At 43.3% G+C, this 17489-nt stretch overlaps 9 protein-coding genes across 9 annotated transcripts; 5 read left to right on the top strand and 4 right to left on the bottom strand.

The window, feature by feature from the left end:
- Positions 1 to 18: 18 nt before the first annotated feature.
- LSM04_007368 (uncharacterized protein) lies at positions 19 to 1529 on the bottom strand (the record flags this gene model as incomplete). The annotated part of the gene is made up of 2 exons (XM_067337743.1): positions 19 to 1114; positions 1258 to 1529. 2 exons carry the CDS (start codon positions 1527 to 1529, stop codon positions 19 to 21), a joined length of 1368 nt encoding a protein of 455 aa, XP_067192935.1.
- A 466-nt stretch (positions 1530 to 1995) lies between these two features.
- Positions 1996 to 3201, bottom strand: LSM04_008992 (protein of unknown function DUF306; the record flags this gene model as incomplete). Its single annotated transcript, XM_067337742.1, has 2 exons — positions 1996 to 2294; positions 2391 to 3201. The coding sequence occupies 2 exons, from the start codon at positions 3199 to 3201 to the stop codon at positions 1996 to 1998; spliced, it is 1110 nt and encodes a 369-aa protein (XP_067192973.1).
- Positions 3202 to 3418: 217 nt separating this feature from the next.
- Positions 3419 to 4930, bottom strand: LSM04_008336 (uncharacterized protein; the record flags this gene model as incomplete). The annotated part of the gene is made up of 1 exon (XM_067337741.1): positions 3419 to 4930. The coding sequence occupies one exon, from the start codon at positions 4928 to 4930 to the stop codon at positions 3419 to 3421; it is 1512 nt and encodes a 503-aa protein (XP_067192960.1).
- Positions 4931 to 5190: 260 nt separating this feature from the next.
- LSM04_002316 (protein of unknown function DUF306) lies at positions 5191 to 5562 on the bottom strand (the record flags this gene model as incomplete). The annotated part of the gene is made up of 1 exon (XM_067337740.1): positions 5191 to 5562. One exon carries the CDS (start codon positions 5560 to 5562, stop codon positions 5191 to 5193), a length of 372 nt encoding a protein of 123 aa, XP_067192836.1.
- A 1835-nt stretch (positions 5563 to 7397) lies between these two features.
- LSM04_009750 (uncharacterized protein) lies at positions 7398 to 7876 on the top strand (the record flags this gene model as incomplete). Its single annotated transcript, XM_067337739.1, has 2 exons — positions 7398 to 7541; positions 7583 to 7876. 2 exons carry the CDS (start codon positions 7398 to 7400, stop codon positions 7874 to 7876), a joined length of 438 nt encoding a protein of 145 aa, XP_067192986.1.
- Positions 7877 to 9046: 1170 nt separating this feature from the next.
- LSM04_001469 (uncharacterized protein) lies at positions 9047 to 9475 on the top strand (the record flags this gene model as incomplete). Its single annotated transcript, XM_067337738.1, has 1 exon — positions 9047 to 9475. The coding sequence occupies one exon, from the start codon at positions 9047 to 9049 to the stop codon at positions 9473 to 9475; it is 429 nt and encodes a 142-aa protein (XP_067192824.1).
- Positions 9476 to 9784: 309 nt separating this feature from the next.
- Positions 9785 to 11380, top strand: LSM04_004908 (uncharacterized protein; the record flags this gene model as incomplete). Its single annotated transcript, XM_067337736.1, has 1 exon — positions 9785 to 11380. One exon carries the CDS (start codon positions 9785 to 9787, stop codon positions 11378 to 11380), a length of 1596 nt encoding a protein of 531 aa, XP_067192889.1.
- A 511-nt stretch (positions 11381 to 11891) lies between these two features.
- Positions 11892 to 14399, top strand: LSM04_000643 (DNA2/NAM7 helicase; the record flags this gene model as incomplete). Its single annotated transcript, XM_067337735.1, has 1 exon — positions 11892 to 14399. One exon carries the CDS (start codon positions 11892 to 11894, stop codon positions 14397 to 14399), a length of 2508 nt encoding a protein of 835 aa, XP_067192812.1.
- A 948-nt stretch (positions 14400 to 15347) lies between these two features.
- Positions 15348 to 16907, top strand: LSM04_006115 (Calcineurin-like phosphoesterase domain; the record flags this gene model as incomplete). The annotated part of the gene is made up of 1 exon (XM_067337734.1): positions 15348 to 16907. The coding sequence occupies one exon, from the start codon at positions 15348 to 15350 to the stop codon at positions 16905 to 16907; it is 1560 nt and encodes a 519-aa protein (XP_067192908.1).
- Between the last annotated feature and the right edge of the window lie 582 nt (positions 16908 to 17489).

Here is a 17489-nt window from a genome sequence, read left to right as displayed (position 1 = left end):
CGAGAAGAGCACACAGGCTCATCGGTGTGAAATCACACCTCCCACAGTACTCAACCACGAGTAGTGGAATCCAAGAAGAGGTCTTCCTGCAAAGGCCAAAACAACTACAACGGCAGCTGCTGCAACAGCAGCACCGGCAAGGGCAGCAGCAGAAGCGGAAGTGGATTTCACGGGGGCCGCAACAACGTTGCGCCGTCGCCGAATCCCTCGAATGCGATCATTAATCACAGGGAATACCTTGCAAGAATGAGCATCATATGGGTCCAGAGAGACCACAGCGACACGTACTGCCTTGAAGACAGGAAGGGACAACGCGTGATGTTCCGTCCCATTTGTGGTGTAAAGCTGTCCCAGCGCACACACCTCACCCCACGTGAAATGCCACGAGAACGGAAGGTTTGGCGAGAGAGGGCGAATGTCGAGCACCACAAACCTCAGCAATGAAGACTCGCCTACGTTCAAAGAAGTAACCCCATCCCCATTAATTTGTACAGCAAGCAGCACCACAACATTTTTGCACACACAAAGAGGCTTTCCTCTCTGTTCACTCAGGCCTTCAAAGACGTCAACAATACGTCTCTCCATCTCCTGTTGGGAATGGACCCCACAAGCCCCAAACAAGGAGGACAGCAGGTTGGCATGTGGACCAATAGATTCCACCCCCCGCAGCTCTCCAGAGAAGAAAAACCCACGGAAAAAGGCAGAACGCTGCAAACGGGTGTGATCAACGATTGTCAGCACATCGCAACCATCACCCAGCAGACCAAGCTCATTCCCCTCTGCCTCACCAGCCGCATTCCATAGCAGCTGCAGGCGTTCGTCACTCAGTAGAGAACGCATAAGAACGGCATCAAGCCAGCGCATGAGAATATCCTCTGCCCTGGTCCCCTCATCGCAACCCACTATCATATCAATTTCCCCCTCTGTGAAATCTCTACAATCAGACGCTCCCCAAGGTGTATACAAAAACCCATTCACAAACAGCACACACGAAAAAGGATGTGGCACGCTGCGAAGAATGCAGTCACAAAGCAAGTCGAATTGCACTCGAGTGGCCTTTTTAGGTGGGCGCCACCCCAAAAGCACATCACACACATCGGCATACTCTTTGAGACTCAAAAAGCATCTGGCCTTCCATCGCACAATAGGGCAAAGCAATCGATTGAACACAGCCGACTCTCTTTCGCACTCAAGGATAGGCACCCTCTCGTTTCACCCGAATCCCTCTCATTATCCCTTTCGGTATGGTCTTGAGACACATACCGAAAACACTGAAGCGCCTTCATCTCTGCGTTCCAAACGCCAACCACAATTTTATGAAGCGCATCATCCTCAGCAGCATCACGCTGCAAAAAACCCGTCACATCTTTCTCCAGCATCTTTGTTTTTTCAGTACACTCATGCAACAGCTTCTGTATACTACATGCCTCATTGTACATGACACGCGCATAGGCCCTCACATCATCACAATCCTTGCTTCCTTCCCCATCAACCTCTTCTGCCGTCCACAGTGAACTCCAGAGTGTCATTGCCGTGGGACAGCTTAATTAATCTCCCGTGTCACATGCATCCCGCCCTCAAAGCCCTGAAAAAGACGGTCCACATCCATCAGAATTTTTAATGTACATTAGCATTCCAGTCAGCGTCCGTTTTCATAACTTTGGAGTTGACGTTAGCATTTCAGCTAGAATACACGCCAAGTCTCCGTTGCAATGTTTGGGCATCCCAATCTTTTCACCCTCCAAACAGGGGTGACAGTATCGCGTGGGCATCCCATTAAATAAGAAAGCAAAAGAGACCAGGTGTGATCACACCGTTTCACAGCGCGTTGGGCATGGTCTCCCAAGCTTTACGTGAAGTGTAAAGATACAAGCAAGAGAAAAAAAGTGAGAAGCAGCACAATCAACAGAGGTAGCAAATCCACGCACATTAGCAACAAGCACCATACTCCTACTCTCCCTCCTTTCCCCATTCTTCACAGAGGCTGTGCCTCTTTTAGGCCACACGTTCTGCAGCGAATGGCAGCACTTGTACCAGTGCACCTGTACAGCTCCTACAACGAACATCTCTGTGTTGAGCGAGTGCCAAACACCACCTTAATGCGCATCCTGTACTTCGTGTCATTGTAGAACGCCCACTTTCTCTCCCGCGTTGATTATGCGAAACATTAGACCGTTGCCGTGGCCTGAAGCACTGCGCCACATTTTCACCCAGGTACGTTGTTTTCCATTCTCGTATGGTACAACAGCCACCTTCGTGTACACGAGCGTGGTACCGCCGCACGTCAGCGTCAGCTCTCCGGCGTCAACGCTGCAGAGAAACCCAGTATTGAAGCCGCTAGTCAGCGCTATCCTCAAGCATCTCTGCCTCGCAGGGTCCCCTTCACCCACCCACGCAGAGTTTCGATACCTTTCCAAATACATCTATCCCATCCGCAGATGAATCATGGGAAAGAAGGAGTGTTATTTGGCCATCCGATTCCACAGGGGTGCCATTGAGGTTCTTCAACACGTACTCCCCAGCGATATCGCCTGGCACCAGCAAGCGCAAATACAGGAAGACACTGTGATCATCTTTTAGGGTGAGATCCTTCCCATCGAGAGACACTTGCATGCCGTTCTCCATTCCCGCGCGGAACCTCTCCTCCATCTCCTTCATCCTACCCCCCACGTCATTCATCGTAGAGGCGACTGCACCCTTCAGCATACCATCATCAAGAGTCAGCTCACCCCGAAGTGAGTTCGTGAACTGGGCGATCACAGATACGCAGCCTTTACCACTGGGGACAAGGACCAGCTTCAAACTGTCAAGAGATACATGCTCTCCGTTGTATGCACTGAGCATGTACTCGCCAAAAAGCATCTCCACACAAACGTCACGCACAAAGACGAGGGTGTTTTGCTCTGTCGTCAACGTCAGCGTGTAATCAGCCAAGTGCACTGAAAATCCGGTCTTGAATCCCTCTGAAAGGGCCGTCTCTATCTTCATCTGCTCGTCGCTCCCCATCATCATCGTAGACATGAGGGGTCCACTCAGTTTACCCTTCTCGAACTGTAATGAGCCTCGCAACGTGTTCGCGACCCTGGCAATTGCTTCGACACATTCAACGCCTTTCTTCAGCACAAGGGTGGCCCTTGTCGCACACGGCTCGCTTTTGAGGCGATCTAGATGGTAATTCCCGAAAAAATCAAACGCTTCCATTATGAACTCCTCTATCTCCACTAAAGGTACAAGGTATTAGAGAAACAGAAAAGTAGGTCACAAAGGATATTCAAGCTATTAGAGCCCAGTCATCACATCTCTTGTAAAATAGTTGGAGCAAAAAAATACTCGCTCAAAAACCAGCCAAAAAAAATCCCATGAAATACACATCGCAACATTTACATAACGACCAACAAAACGAGAAGAGCACACAGGCTCATCGGTGTGAAATCACACCTCCCACAGTACTCAACCACGAGTAGTGGAATCCAAGAAGAGGTCTTCCTGCAAAGGCCAAAACAACTACAACGGCAGCTGCTGCAACAGCAGCACCGGCAAGGGCAGCAGCAGAAGCGGAAGTGGATTTCACGGGGGCCGCAACAACGTTGCGCCGTCGCCGAATCCCTCGAATGCGATCATTAATCACAGGGAATACCTTGCAAGAATGAGCATCATATGGGTCCAGAGAGGCCACAGCGACACGTACTGCCTTGAAGACAGGAAGGGACAACGCGTGATGTTCCGTCCCATTTGTGGTGTAAAGCTGTCCCAGCGCACACACCTCACCCCACGTGAAATGCCACGAGAACGGAAGGTTTGGCGAGAGAGGGCGAATGTCGAGCACCACAAACCTCAGCAATGAAGACTCGCCTACGTTCAAAGAAGTAACCCCATCCCCATTAATTTGTACAGCAAGCAGCACCACAACATTTTTGCACACACAAAGAGGCTTTCCTCTCTGTTCACTCAGGCCTTCAAAGACGTCAACAATACGTCTCTCCATCTCCTGTTGGGAATGGACCCCACAAGCCCCAAACAAGGAGGACAGCAGGTTGGCATGTGGACCAATAGATTCCACCCCCCGCAGCTCTCCAGAGAAGAAAAACCCACGGAAAAAGGCAGAACGCTGCAAACGGGTGTGATCAACGATTGTCAGCACATCGCAACCATCACCCAGCAGACCAAGCTCATTCCCCTCTGCCTCACCAGCCGCATTCCATAGCAGCTGCAGGCGTTCGTCACTCAGTAGAGAACGCATAAGAACGGCATCAAGCCAGCGCATGAGAATATCCTCTGCCCTGGTCCCCTCATCGCAACCCACTATCATATCAATTTCCCCCTCTGTGAAATCTCTACAATCAGACGCTCCCCAAGGTGTATACAAAAACCCATTCACAAACAGCACACACGAAAAAGGATGTGGCACGCTGCGAAGAATGCAGTCACAAAGCAAGTCGAATTGCACTCGAGTGGCCTTTTTAGGTGGGCGCCACCCCAAAAGCACATCACACACATCGGCATACTCTTTGAGACTCAAAAAAGCATCTGGCCTTCCATCGCACAATAGGGCAAAGCAATCGATTGAACACAGCCGACTCTCTTTCGCACTCAAGGATAGGCACCCTCTCGTTTCACCCGAATCCCTCTCATTATCCCTTTCGGTATGGTCTTGAGAAAACCTCACATACCGGACACTCTGAAGCGCCTTCATCTCTGCGTTCCAAACGCCAACCACAATTTTATGAAGCGCATCATCCTCAGCAGCATCACGCTGCACAAAACCCGTCACATCTTTCTCCAGCATCTTTGTTTTTTCAGTACACTCATGCAACAGCTTCTGTATACTACATGCCTCATTGTACATGACACGCGCATAGGCCCTCACATCATCACAATCCTTGCTTCCTTCCCCATCAACCTCTTCAGTTGGCCCAGTGAGCTCGGCCATCAGAACGCCCTTGGTATTTACAAATATATATATATATTAAAAAGTGAAAAAACAAAAAAAAATCCACATAGACTAAGACAACCTCAATACAGAGACAACAACCGTAACAAATAAATATAAACATACAAAATATTGACTACAAACAATTGCTCAAAATAACAACAAAAAGCATGCCTGCCGCAAAAAGTGGTAAAAAAAAAAACATCGAACAAAATAAAAGATTGCCTTTCCCCCTTTTCCCCCTAGTACGCAGACGCCAGCTACCGGCGTAAAAGTGCACTCTCGTCCACAGTGAACTCCAGAGTGTCATTGCCGTGGGACAGCTTTAATGCACCACCCTCACGTGTCACATGCATCCCGCCCTCAAAGCCCTGAAAAAGGGCACGCTCCACATCCATCAGAAAAGGGGGTCCCATCTTTCGAGTTGACATTAGCATTCCAGTCAGCTTACCGTTTTCATAACTCAGAAGCCCGTTCATTGAGTTCGCCACGTTTGCGAATACACGCAACTTGTCTCCCTCGCTCTCAAACTGCAGTGTCGGGGCATCCCATTGATTCTTTTCACCCTCCTTGCCGTTCAGGCGGGTCAGCACGTACTTCCCAACGAAAGCGTTTGCGTGCTTGTCAGCCATAGTGTTTTGGAGGCGTTATTATATACAAATATAATTTTTATACTTCTATTTTCTTCTATACTTTTGTTTTTATTAGTAATTTGGTATCAGAAAGGAGTAGAAGAAACAGTCTGTTGTTTTAACTGAAGGTGCTAAGATTTGTATACTTCCCCATTAGATAACAAGGAGTGATAGTATTGTTTGAACTTAAAATGATACGTCAAAAGAAATAGTGGTTAAAAGAGATTTAGAGTGAAAGGGACACAATGTAGATAGTTAGAAGAAAAAAGCTTGCACCGCAGCATTGCAAAAACTACCAATGACTAGGTATCGCAGATTGCATCTCCGCTTGGGCTGATATTTGTAGGGAGACAAACAATATTTGCAGGCTTACTTTTGTTGCATGAAGAATAACTTGTATAAAAATTGAAAATGAAGAAAAAAAGCCAATGAATATCAAAAAAGAGAATCAATTTTATTTCGGGTGAAGCTTTCTTTGAAACCATTTGAGACAGTGTATGGCCTCAACTGTTTGTTTACCAACGAAAAAATGCCTGCAGCACCGAGATAGTTTATTTTTTTAAGGGCGCATATAAAACCAGCCAACCTCTACGGTAAAAGGCATCCTTTTGCTTGTCATTTATGTAACCGGACATTTTCTCCCCAAAAGGGTGGAATAACTCGCCACCCCAAATACACTGACAAAATACCGAATATCATATTCCAGAAAGGAAGCGCATAAGATTACACAAACTAACACCAAAGGTAGCAGCATATCCCTGCGGCAAATGTAGCATAATAGCGCGCTCTATAACGGGACCTAAAGCTTATATTCGAGCACATTACCCTGAGGACGCCATAAAAAACGCATCTGACTAAATGTTCATCCCACAGCCAGCATGAATACGCTTCGAATTTTCTCAACAGGATTTCGTAAACATAGGAGTTCTACAGCACCACAAAAGGTATAGACATCCACGTGGATCTCTGATATTGCCGATATCAATACAGTTAACGTTTCCCAGAAATAAGAAACGTCAGCGAGACTCGTCGCTACCGGAACGTGAGGACCGCGGCAAGGTTCAGTGCGGTATGTGTAAGAAGTTCTGCGCCAACATGCCTTCACTCGCCATTCACTGCAGAAATTTTCACCATGACGAAGGCATGCCTGCCAAAGGGGCAACCAAATCCTCCCGAAGCAAGGGCGAGAACATAAGATACCTTGCGACCCTGATTTGCCCCACATGCAACAGACAATGCATGAGCAAATCAGGCCTCACACAACACCGCATGTCTCAACACGGGTATCGGCGCATTCGCGCGCATACTAGTCAACGCAACGAATGCGAAGAAACTCTCCCAAAACTCTCAGCCAGGAATCCGTACCCCAATTTCATCCTCCACCATCAGACGATATCCCGTTATCACTTGTTATGAGTTTGAATGCGTAATAGCTGACGAAATAGGACGGAATAGTCGTTTACCCCAGTTTTTAATAAGCAACAAAACCAATAGGATTTTATTGATGCCAATAAAATATAAAAAGGGAAACTTGACGACAGGTTCTGGATAAGAAAAGTTGGAGTAGATATTTCTCGTAGACCGTTTTCTCTCGTTTGAGAACGGCTATAAGATAAATACAAAAGAAACCCCCAAACCAATGAGAAACAAAGCAAGAGAAACAGAAGAATTACAAAGTAAACATTGCGAGCAACCGAAGGCCTAAAAAACAAGGCGGTTTCCTTCCACGCACCGATGCCACCATCGAAAACGGCAGTTCCACACGGCGATTCGCTCGAAACCGCCCTGCTGGGGCAAAACCCAAAAATGACTCGAAACCCCCTCCGAAAAAAAAAATGCGGACAACGACGGCGCGGGAATTCTGGAAAATGGACCCGGGAACCGCGTCCGGGGAAACCGCCCGCCTGCTGCGCCTGCTGCCCCGGGGCCCGGCGCAGCGGGGCAACGAACGGGAAGAAATTTATCGCCCCTCCGCCGGGGTCTGAAGAGCCGGTTGCGAATTTAAAAGGTTGCTGGGAAGCCGGCCCCTGGAGCCCTGCCAAAAGTTTCCCGCTGCTGTGCGGGGGAGCGGGCCGCCGGGAGTGGGGAACGGAATGGCGGAGCGGCGTTTCTGTTTGCAGCGTCTGATTGTTCTCATTTTTTTTTTTTTTGGTGGGGTGCAAAACGGACGATCTGGTATTTCTTGAGTTTGGTGGGAGTTGGAAAATATGGTTTGTTTGTATTTTCATGGCCGCAAAAATTGTTCTGGGGGTTTCGGTTTCTTTGCGTGGCGGCGGGCCTTCATCCCCCTGGCACTTTGCAGAAGGCAGGCTGAAAAAAAAATTCCTGACGCTTTTTTTATCTTTGGCAACTTAATAGTAATAGAAGTTGGGACGCCATCTGATACCCAGAGGGATATATATATATATATATATTGAGATGTCTATCAACAAATAGAATATATTAAATATATATGTCTTTGTATTTTACTTTTCCCTTTTTCTTTTTTTTATGAAAAGGCTAGGCGTGGAACGTTCTCTTGTCCTTTTTTTTTTGTAGAGATTTTATATTATTGTGATGGTTTTTTTTTTTTCCCCGGAAGTGAGGACTTGCAAATTTTCTTTTTCTGAGATTTTCTCTTGCCGTCTTGTGAAGATCAATAATGATTTTGGGTGGTTTTCTGGAGAGTTAATCGTCTCTGAAAACACCGAGTTTACTTTTTTTTTCGCTTTCTTGTGTTTTTTCGGTTTTCTGAGAAGAATTCATGCCTTTGTTAGAAAAATGGTTTTTTCTCAGTGTTGGTGAGCAAAGCCACTCAATATGGCTTTTTTTTTTTTTTTTGATGGGGGTTGCTATATATGTGTGATGCCAGAGTGTTACTAGGCAGGCATTCATATTTCTTGCTTTTGTATTTTTTCGTGCTTGGCACATTTTTCCACGCCTCCGGATGGCAGAAAGCACCTCAAAAATCCTTTTTTATTTACCATTACCGTATCTTTTTTTTTTATGTAGATGCTTTTTTCTTTGATGTTCTTGTTTTTTTTTCTGTTTTCTGGACGCCACAATGTAATGGTGATTGGTTTTTCTGTTTATTTCTCCTATTTTAATATTTGCTTTTTTTTTTTTTCTAGGAGTAGTAGTGGGTGCTATTGTAGCTGAGATAGGTTTAAAAATTTTTATCTTTCTATTTTAATGGCAAAGGTTTTTGTCTGAAGGATTTTTTTTTTTGTTTTGCTTTGCTCCTTATACTAACAGTTCATTCATGCAGAGAATACGAAAACAGTTTTATGCTTGACGTGGTTGTAAGTAGCAATTGGAATGGAGAAAAGATTTACTGTTCCCAATGGTTTTTTTTGTTTTTGAAGTGCCTTTTTTTGTACTTTGCCTAAAACATTGAAAGATTTGTGAATGATTGTGTTTTCTTTTTCTCTTGTTCTAAAGATAAGCTAAGAATTAGTTGACTTTAAGCGTACGGACAAGGTGCCCCTGAAAGGGTATATATACGATGACTTTTTCTACAAAGTGTAAGATGGCCTGGGGATCTACCGTTTCATATCTTGAAGGATTCTTCAACAAAGAAAAGGAAGTAATGGTGGCCCATGAGACTGTTAATGGTGGTGGGAAAAAGCAAGGCTTGGGAGGAAGATCGAAGAGAGCTATCTCCAGTGAAAGAAATAACGTTGGTGGGTACGGTCAAGAAGAAGGTTACCCTCAGGATGCGCCTCCTCCTGGGGGTTATTATGAGGGGTATCAACCGGGTCCTCAATTTGGTGTGGAATACAATCAAGGGAGCCAATTTCAGGGTGAACCTTTTCAAATTCCTGCAGAAGTACCCGACCCAATGAATTGTTATGGTGGGGTCCCCCCACCAGGGGATATGCAAGGATGTTATCCCCCACAGGTACCCCCTGGGTATCCTGGACAATACATGTGAAGAACTGGGGTTACTTTTTTGTTTTTTATTCGGAGATACTGACAATGTTATTTTATTTTTCATTGTACAAGTTGTGTGTCTTTTTTTTTTCTGACTTTTTTTTGTGCATATTTACGATTACCCTGTGAGATCTGTTTTTTCGTTTTATTTTTTATGAGATGTGTGCAGTCTTCCTCTAGTAAGGAATCCTCCTATCATGCAAGTCTATTTTGTTCCGTTTTTAGAGGTTTTTTTTTTCATGTTGCTTTTTTTTTCTTTTTCTTTTTTTGACTCTTGTTTATTTATTTGAGCGCCATTAGAAGAATAAATATGTTACCTGGATATGTATTTGGTTGGGGTATCTCAAGAAAGCGGTTTTTGGTAGCTATTGATTCCACGCCCCAGTTGTTCTATTTACAGCGACGGTTATTTTCATCCAAGCCAGAGAAGCATAATGTTGGGAATTCTCGGAACTTGAGTGTTGAACCTGATGGTGAAGTAGGTCTAGATGATCTGACAATGAGTCCCTCAGCTGTTTTGCGCGCTCAACAGCGCGAAAAGGAGTCTATGGCGAAAGATCTATCTCATGAAATTATTCCACCCCCACCTCCACGTCGTTCTGGTAAGACATTCGTAATGGAGGCGAAAAACATTTCGGGAGGTGGTTTAGACAAACCGAAAGAAAAATCCTATGCCAAGGTTAAGGATAATCAAAAACCCGTAACAACGAATAGGTTTCTTCAGAAGTTAAATGAAATGGAAAACTCTACAGCATCAAGTAGCTCTAGCTTCAATAGTGCTTCTAAGGCGCGTAAACTAGTACGTGAAGAGAAAATACTAAAAGAGCGAGAACGTATGCTTGTCTTTAGGGATGTTGGTATGGACTTGGACAAGCCAATTCTTTCACGAGATGTTTTTCTTGTATTTAAGTACTTTCGTTATGGTATTGAGTTTGCAGTGGATAATGAGTTAGAACGAATGTTAAGATATTTTAATGAACATGCTTTAAATGAACTTAAAATCATACAAAATAGTAAGCTTATGCGAGGCCCTGCAACCCTGAGCCGAAAAAGGAATCTTGTAAATCATGAATCTATGCCTTTTCAATTAATACCGTCATTCCCATTATTAAAGGCGGCTAACATGCGACAATATTGTCGTTATACAAAGGATGTGGAACAAAAAATGGATAATCTATTGAAAACTAATTCCCTTTGTAGTTTCCTTCGTAGGGAAAAAAAAGGAGATAATTTAAAATCTGTTGATATGTTTCGTTCTTTTTCTGAAAGTGACTCAGCACAAATGACATCATTTTCTCCATCAACATTTAAACGGCCTGCAGTTATTATATATTCTCAATTAGGGCAAAAACTTGGAGCACAGGCCGATTTGGAGTGGCGTCGTCTAGCATATGCAACAATTTATCCCTCTTTATTACAATACCTTCCGGATACAGATATCAAAGGGGAAGGACACATCCAGTCGAAATTAGAACGTCATAGGGGGGGATTGCGTGTTTCTTCTAAAGAAGACTCACATGGCATTTCTAGGAGCACTATGGCGATTGATGTTGTTTCATTTCGAAGCATGGATGTCTACAAATACCGTTGGGTACATAAGTTGTATGTGCGTCGTTTTGCACAATCACTAATTCCTTCTGTACAATCTTCAGAATCTCAAACCAGTGATGCACAATTAAATGGTTTGCTGACAGCTTCATCTACATTTGTGGGATGTAAGTTACTTCAGCCTTTTTACTCAGTATTGAGTTTACGCAACTATCTTTCTCCCCACGTAATGCTTGTAGACCATGAGGGGATGATTAGATGGTTAAGTGCCGGCTGTCCTGATGAATACGAGAGAGAGCACTTTCCTGCTCTTCTAAAGCAACTTGAGCACGAGTATAATCAAGCCAGAACCAGATAGTTTGTCTCTCTTTTATGATTGTTTTCGCTTGTTTGATATGCATGTATTGGGTTGCCCGAGGTAATATTGCAGAAATGAAGACATTAAAGATATTACTATATTAGTAATACATGCCACCGAGTAGGTAATGTTACTCTTTACAGATTAAGGTGAGAAAATTAGCCCTGTATTTTTCTCTTATTTAACTCCCAATTGTTGTTTTTGTAAGACCCCACCACCACCAAAAAAAAAAGAAAAGAAAAGATTACCTTTTTTTTCGTTTTGCTCACCAGGAGATTATGAAAAAGGAAATATCTCGGAGCAAGAATTTTCACATCTGATAGTGTGGTTGTTTTCTTTGGTGTTAATGTGTCTTATTGGTTGATACCATTTATTTGCTCCCTATTGTTTTTTTTTCTTCGTTTTTTGTTTTTTAATTATTATTATTATTATTATTATTATTATTATTATTATTATTATTATTATTATTATTATTATTATTATTATTATTATTTACTGATAAAAGGAGTCCATGGATTCGTTTGCTTCAAGTAAAGATTTTACACTGGATGGCCAACATTCCTGTTCCGAACAAGCAATCGATGATGCTGATGAGGGAGTGAAAAACGAGTCCGTGGACATTAAAGAGAGCTGTGCATATTGTGGGGAAAATGATCCTAGCTCAATCGCCATGTGCACTACATGTTCCAGATGGTTTTGCAATAGTGCTTATGGTACCAGTGGGTCGCATGTTATTATGCATCTTGCGAAAAGCAAACATCAATCATTACAGTTACATTCAAAGAATATGCTTGGTGACGATACTTTAAAGTGTTACGTTTGCCATTCAGAGAATATTTTTTCTTTGGGATTTATGCCTTCAAAGGAAGAATCTGTTGTTGTATTGGTTTGCCGAGAACCATGCCTTCATTCTAGGGCATTGCGTGAACAAAATTTAGATTCTTCATCATGGCTTCCTTTAATTGATGAACGAAGGTTACTTCCGTGGATTTGCAAAGTACGTGGAACAGGTACCAAGAAACTTACTTTGCATGATATTACGGCTATTGAACTTGAATGGGGAAATAAAGTAACTAATTATGAAGAAGTAACAGAAACTGCACCGAAAATTCCAGACAAATTTGAAAATAGTAAGGAATATCTAGAGATATTTACAGCCCTAATTAGGATGGATGCTAAGGCTTCAGAAAGGAAAAAAGAATATACTTTTGAAAATGTCCCTTGCTTATTACAAAAACAGCATGGAACAAGATTTTTTTTTTATTTAAAACAATTACCTGTTGCCGATGCTGTATTTCGTCGTGGTGAGTATGCTTCAATTACTGTAAAAGGAAGTGATAATTGCTTAATTGGCATTATTGTTGACATCTGCAAATCTCTAAGTGGTGACGACGATGTTATTTTGGAAACAGAAGTTAAAAAGACTTGTGATAAAGCCGCATTGGAAGAGATACTTGCTGTATCTGCAGTAACTTTTCGTTTTGAGTTAAATCTTATTGCAGCTTTAAGAAAAACTGCAGCTTTACGTAAGTTTGTAGATATAAAACCTCCACTTTCTGAATATCTTTATCATACTATTCTCGGTCAAACGGAAGATGCTGAAAAATATTTTCAAAAAGTACCTTGTGATCTTAGTGCGCAAACATTAAGTAAATTGAATAAATCTCAAGAAATAGCAGTAAGAAATGCCTTGGAAAATCCATTGACTCTTATCCAAGGACCACCTGGTACAGGAAAAACCACAACTGGTGTTACTATTGTGAAACATTTACATCACATTGTACGAGAACAAATTCTCGTTTGTGCACCAAGTAATATAGCTGTTGATCACCTTGCTGAAAGGTTATCAATGAATGGTTTGAAAATAACGCGCTTACAACCACGTTACCGTGTTGCAGAGTCAGAAAAAATTAAAAATCTTTCATTGGATCAACAAGTCGAAGATTTTATTGATTCAGAGACTGGTGATAGTCGTGTAAAAAATATATTGAATTCGATGAGGAATCAATTATCTTTGAACGATGATGATTATGATTTATACAAAAAAAATGTGAGAAATATTGAAAAACTTATTCTCGGAAATGCTGATGTTATATGCTGTACTTGTGTTGGCGCAGGCGATACACGGTTAAAGGGAATGCATTTTAAGCATGTTCTTATTGACGAAGCCACACAAGGAACCGAACCAGAAACTATAATTCCCTTGGTTTCTGGAGCAGAACAAGTTATTTTAATCGGAGATCATTGTCAACTGCGTCCTGTGGTTTCATCACTTGCTGCAGAGAAGGCAGGACTTCATCGTAGTTTGTTTGAAAGATTTTTGTCCATGGGTCATAGGGCTCTCCGACTAGATGTGCAATATCGTATGCATCCATCTTTGTCAAGCTTTCCTTCTTCTTACTTTTACGAAGGGACATTGCAAAATGGCGTCACAGAAAGGGAACGTAATGCCTCGCGGGTATTTCCATGGCCAGAACCCTCAAAACCATTATTTTTCTATAACACAACAGCACCTGAAGAACTTGGAGCAAATGGATGTTCATACCTAAATCGAGCTGAGGCTGCATTAGTTGAAAAAATTGTAACAAGACTCATAAAAGATGGAAAAGTAAATCCTGAAGAAATTGGAGTTATAACACCTTATTATAGTCAGTCTCGTTTCATAAGGAACTATCTTTCTCGGTGTGGAAATATTGATGCCAGTGTGTATGACCGCGTTGAGATTGCTACCGTGGATTCTTTTCAAGGCAGAGAGAAGGAATATATCGTTCTTTCTTGTGTGCGCAGTAATCACCACCAGGGAATAGGATTTGTCGTTGATGAAAGACGACTCAACGTTTCAATAACCCGAGCGAAGCACGGTTTATTTATTATAGGTAATGCCAGACTTCTTTCAAGGTATCCTGCATGGCATGCTCTTCTCAGGGAACTGTTAAATTTGTCGTTGATAGTGGACGGCTCTATTGATGCACTTGTTCCCTCAGCGGTGGTGCTGGGAAATCCAGAAAAAAATTCTTGATTTACAGAAGTATTCTAAAAAACGATATATCTGTTTCTTTTTATTATTACCATTATTAGTATTACGAAGAAGTTTTTGTGCTATTTTTTAAATGATATGAAATCGATGCTATTATTTTGCAAATGAAGTGTAGAGGAAAAGCGAGTCGCAAGCCGGAGTGTATTATAAAGTGAAGTGAAAGAGGAGAGAGCCACAGTGGTTCCAGTTCATCTGGAAGCAACTTTCTTTCTTTCTTCTTTCCAGTCATTCGTGAAAAACACAACTTCGGTGGGTGCCCCCTCATCACTTCCAAAAAAGAACGAAAGAAAAAAAAAACTCTTACCTCATCACATTGGTAAAATAAGATGGCACCAAGAAGTTCTAAGCTAGGAAAGTCTTTTTTTTTGTAACAGAAAGAAAGAGAAATAATGTGCTAACTCACATTTTTTTTTGTTCCTTACTTAAAAACATTATCGCAAAGAAAAAAAAGTATTTCCTCAACGCGGTTCATACGCATCTAAAAAACATTCTTTTGAATGCTTTTTTTTTTCTCTGCCGATTGCTTTTCAGAGGAACCGTCGCAACGTCAGAAATTGCTCATGTTGTTATTTTTTTTTTTTTTTGTTTCTTGTTTTTACGACGTACTGAGGGGGTCTTCTGTGCTTACGCCTTCAGTTTTCATCACGTACTGCTATGAAATGCGACCCAAAGAGCTTGGTTGAAAGGGGAAATGAAAAAAAAAATATTACTACTACTTGGGCACTATTTTCTTTGCAATATGCTCTTTTCTTTTGGTTTCTTGTAACGTTTTCCCCATGTTTTTGTTTTCCTTTTTTCTATCCTTGGCCCTCTGTCTTCCACTCTTTCTTTGTGGATTTTCACGCTCTGTCCCACCACCACCACCACTTTTTCTCATCTCTACAGTCATTGGTATAGAAATCCCCCTCCCTCACAATCACCATTACGACGATGGCCAGTCTCGTGCACCACTTCTTCAAGGTGAAGGGCGGCACGACGGAGACGACTCCCATTCCCCCAACGCCTCCCAGCAGGGCGGCGCACGTCGCGGTGGTGGGCTGCTGCCACGGGGAGTTGGACGCGGTGTACGAGGCCTGCGCGGCCCACGAGGCGGCCACCGGCCGGCGCATTGACTTTCTTCTCTGCTGCGGGGACTTCCAGGCCGTGCGGGGGGCCGCGGACCTGCAGGGCATCGCCGTTCCACGGGCCCATCGCCGGCTGGGCGACTTCGCCGCCTACTACCGCCGCGAACAGCAGGCCCCATACCTCACACTTCTTATTGGCGGTAATCACGAGGTCTCCGACTGGCTTGCCGAGGAGGCGTACGGCGGATTCCTCGCACCAAATATTTACTACATTGGACATGCCGGTGCTGTTATCGTAGATGGAGGCATCACAGTGGCGGGGATTAGCGGGATTTATAAAGCATACGATTACACACGGCCGTACCCTCCTATGCCCTACTATGCATCGGAGACGGCTTTACGCTCAGCCTTTCATGTGCGGCGCATTGAGGTGGAAAAGTTAAAGGCATTTCTTCACGCACTGGAAAGCGTCCAGGTGCATCAAAAGCAAGAGAAGAAAGAACAACATCAGGAAGAGGCAACAACATCTTCGGTAGGGAATAGCAGTGGTAGTGTACCTTCCTATTCTGCTGCAGCGTTTCCTCGCGTAGATTTATTTCTCTCACATGATTGGCCGGTTGGAATTACTAAATATGGTGATGAGGCTCAACTATTGCGTTACAAACCTTTTTTCGAAGATGACATTCGTCATGCTGCGTTGGGAAACCCATACACAATGCCTTTGCTTCGTGCTGCTAGGCCGCGTTACTGGTTTGCCGCACATCTACATTGTCAGTTTGAGGCTACGGTGCCTTTTAAGGAAGTTGATGGCGTAGATGTCGCTGCTGGTGTTCCCCAGTCAACGAAGTTTATGGCCCTAGATAAGTGCTCAAAAGGTAAGGGTTTTCTGGATTTTTTTGATATTCCCGTTTACGACAAAAATCCCAAGGTGGAGGAAAAGGTGGACAGAAAATCGGAAGGAATGGAAAGAGTTGTACATCATCCACTCTGGTTAGAAGTGCTGCGGGAGACTCATGGTTTAGTTGCAGCGAACGATAATACTTGGTCGGCGGAGTCTTGTGCATTGCGGCAGTATACGCCTCAGCAGCTGGAGCACCTTGGCCTGTGGCTTCCAGCGAACAACACCGCATCGGTCCTGAAAGCGTTAGGACTTTCTACCTCTCCATTACAACCTCAACAACAACAACGTCAACAACCTATTGTGGAAAAGGAAAAAAAATGGGAACCAAGACTACCACCAAACAGCAAGCATGTAGGTGGAGCACAAACTCTGGTGAATGGCAGGGATACAAAGCTGAAAACCCCGAGTTGTTCTTCTGTTGCTGCTGCTGATGCTTCTGATAATGATAGTAATGGGTTGGTGCGAATTAGAAGGGATGCACCGGACGAGTGTGACTGGACAGAAGACACTGCCGGTGCCTCCTGATAAGTAAGAGACATCCCAGATACAGGGAACAAAAAGAAAAAGGAATAGCTGAGGTCACATTTTATGGTTGATACAATTATATTTGGTGAACTCTGCTAAGTTTGCAAAGTGAAGCAATGAAACTGTGGCATTTTTTTTTTCTTTTTTTTTGTTGCTGTTTCCTTTTCATTGGTTCCCTTAGACTGGAACTTCTACTCCATTTGTGACCCCTTTATTTCTATTTTTATCACTATATTCTTCTTTTATCACCTAATAGTGTACTAAGCGTCTTCCTATTATTATTTTTAGGGATAGGAAAGAAGAAGCAAACTCCAAAACCGGTAATTCACGCTTTGTAGAAGAATATATAGATATATATAGGTTTTTATATATCTATATACGTGTAAAACAGAGTGTGGGCAGCAAAAGGAATATCATAAGAGGAATTAAAGAGTAAAACTCTTCTTCTACGGGCTACGGAAAGGTACTACTCACACTTCGCCTCATTTCCAGGAGACTGCATCAAAGGAGGAAGAAAGGCAGGTAGCAGAAGGCGTTTTGCTATCTTAGTATTTGCTTGGTTGCTAGTTCTCTTTTACGGGA

The sequence above is a fragment of the Trypanosoma melophagium genome (assembly GCF_022059095.1).
Source record: "Trypanosoma melophagium isolate St. Kilda chromosome Unknown ctg19segment0, whole genome shotgun sequence".
NCBI classification, from domain to species: Eukaryota; Euglenozoa; class Kinetoplastea; order Trypanosomatida; family Trypanosomatidae; genus Trypanosoma; species Trypanosoma melophagium.
This window is presented reverse-complemented; position numbering and strand designations above follow the sequence as displayed.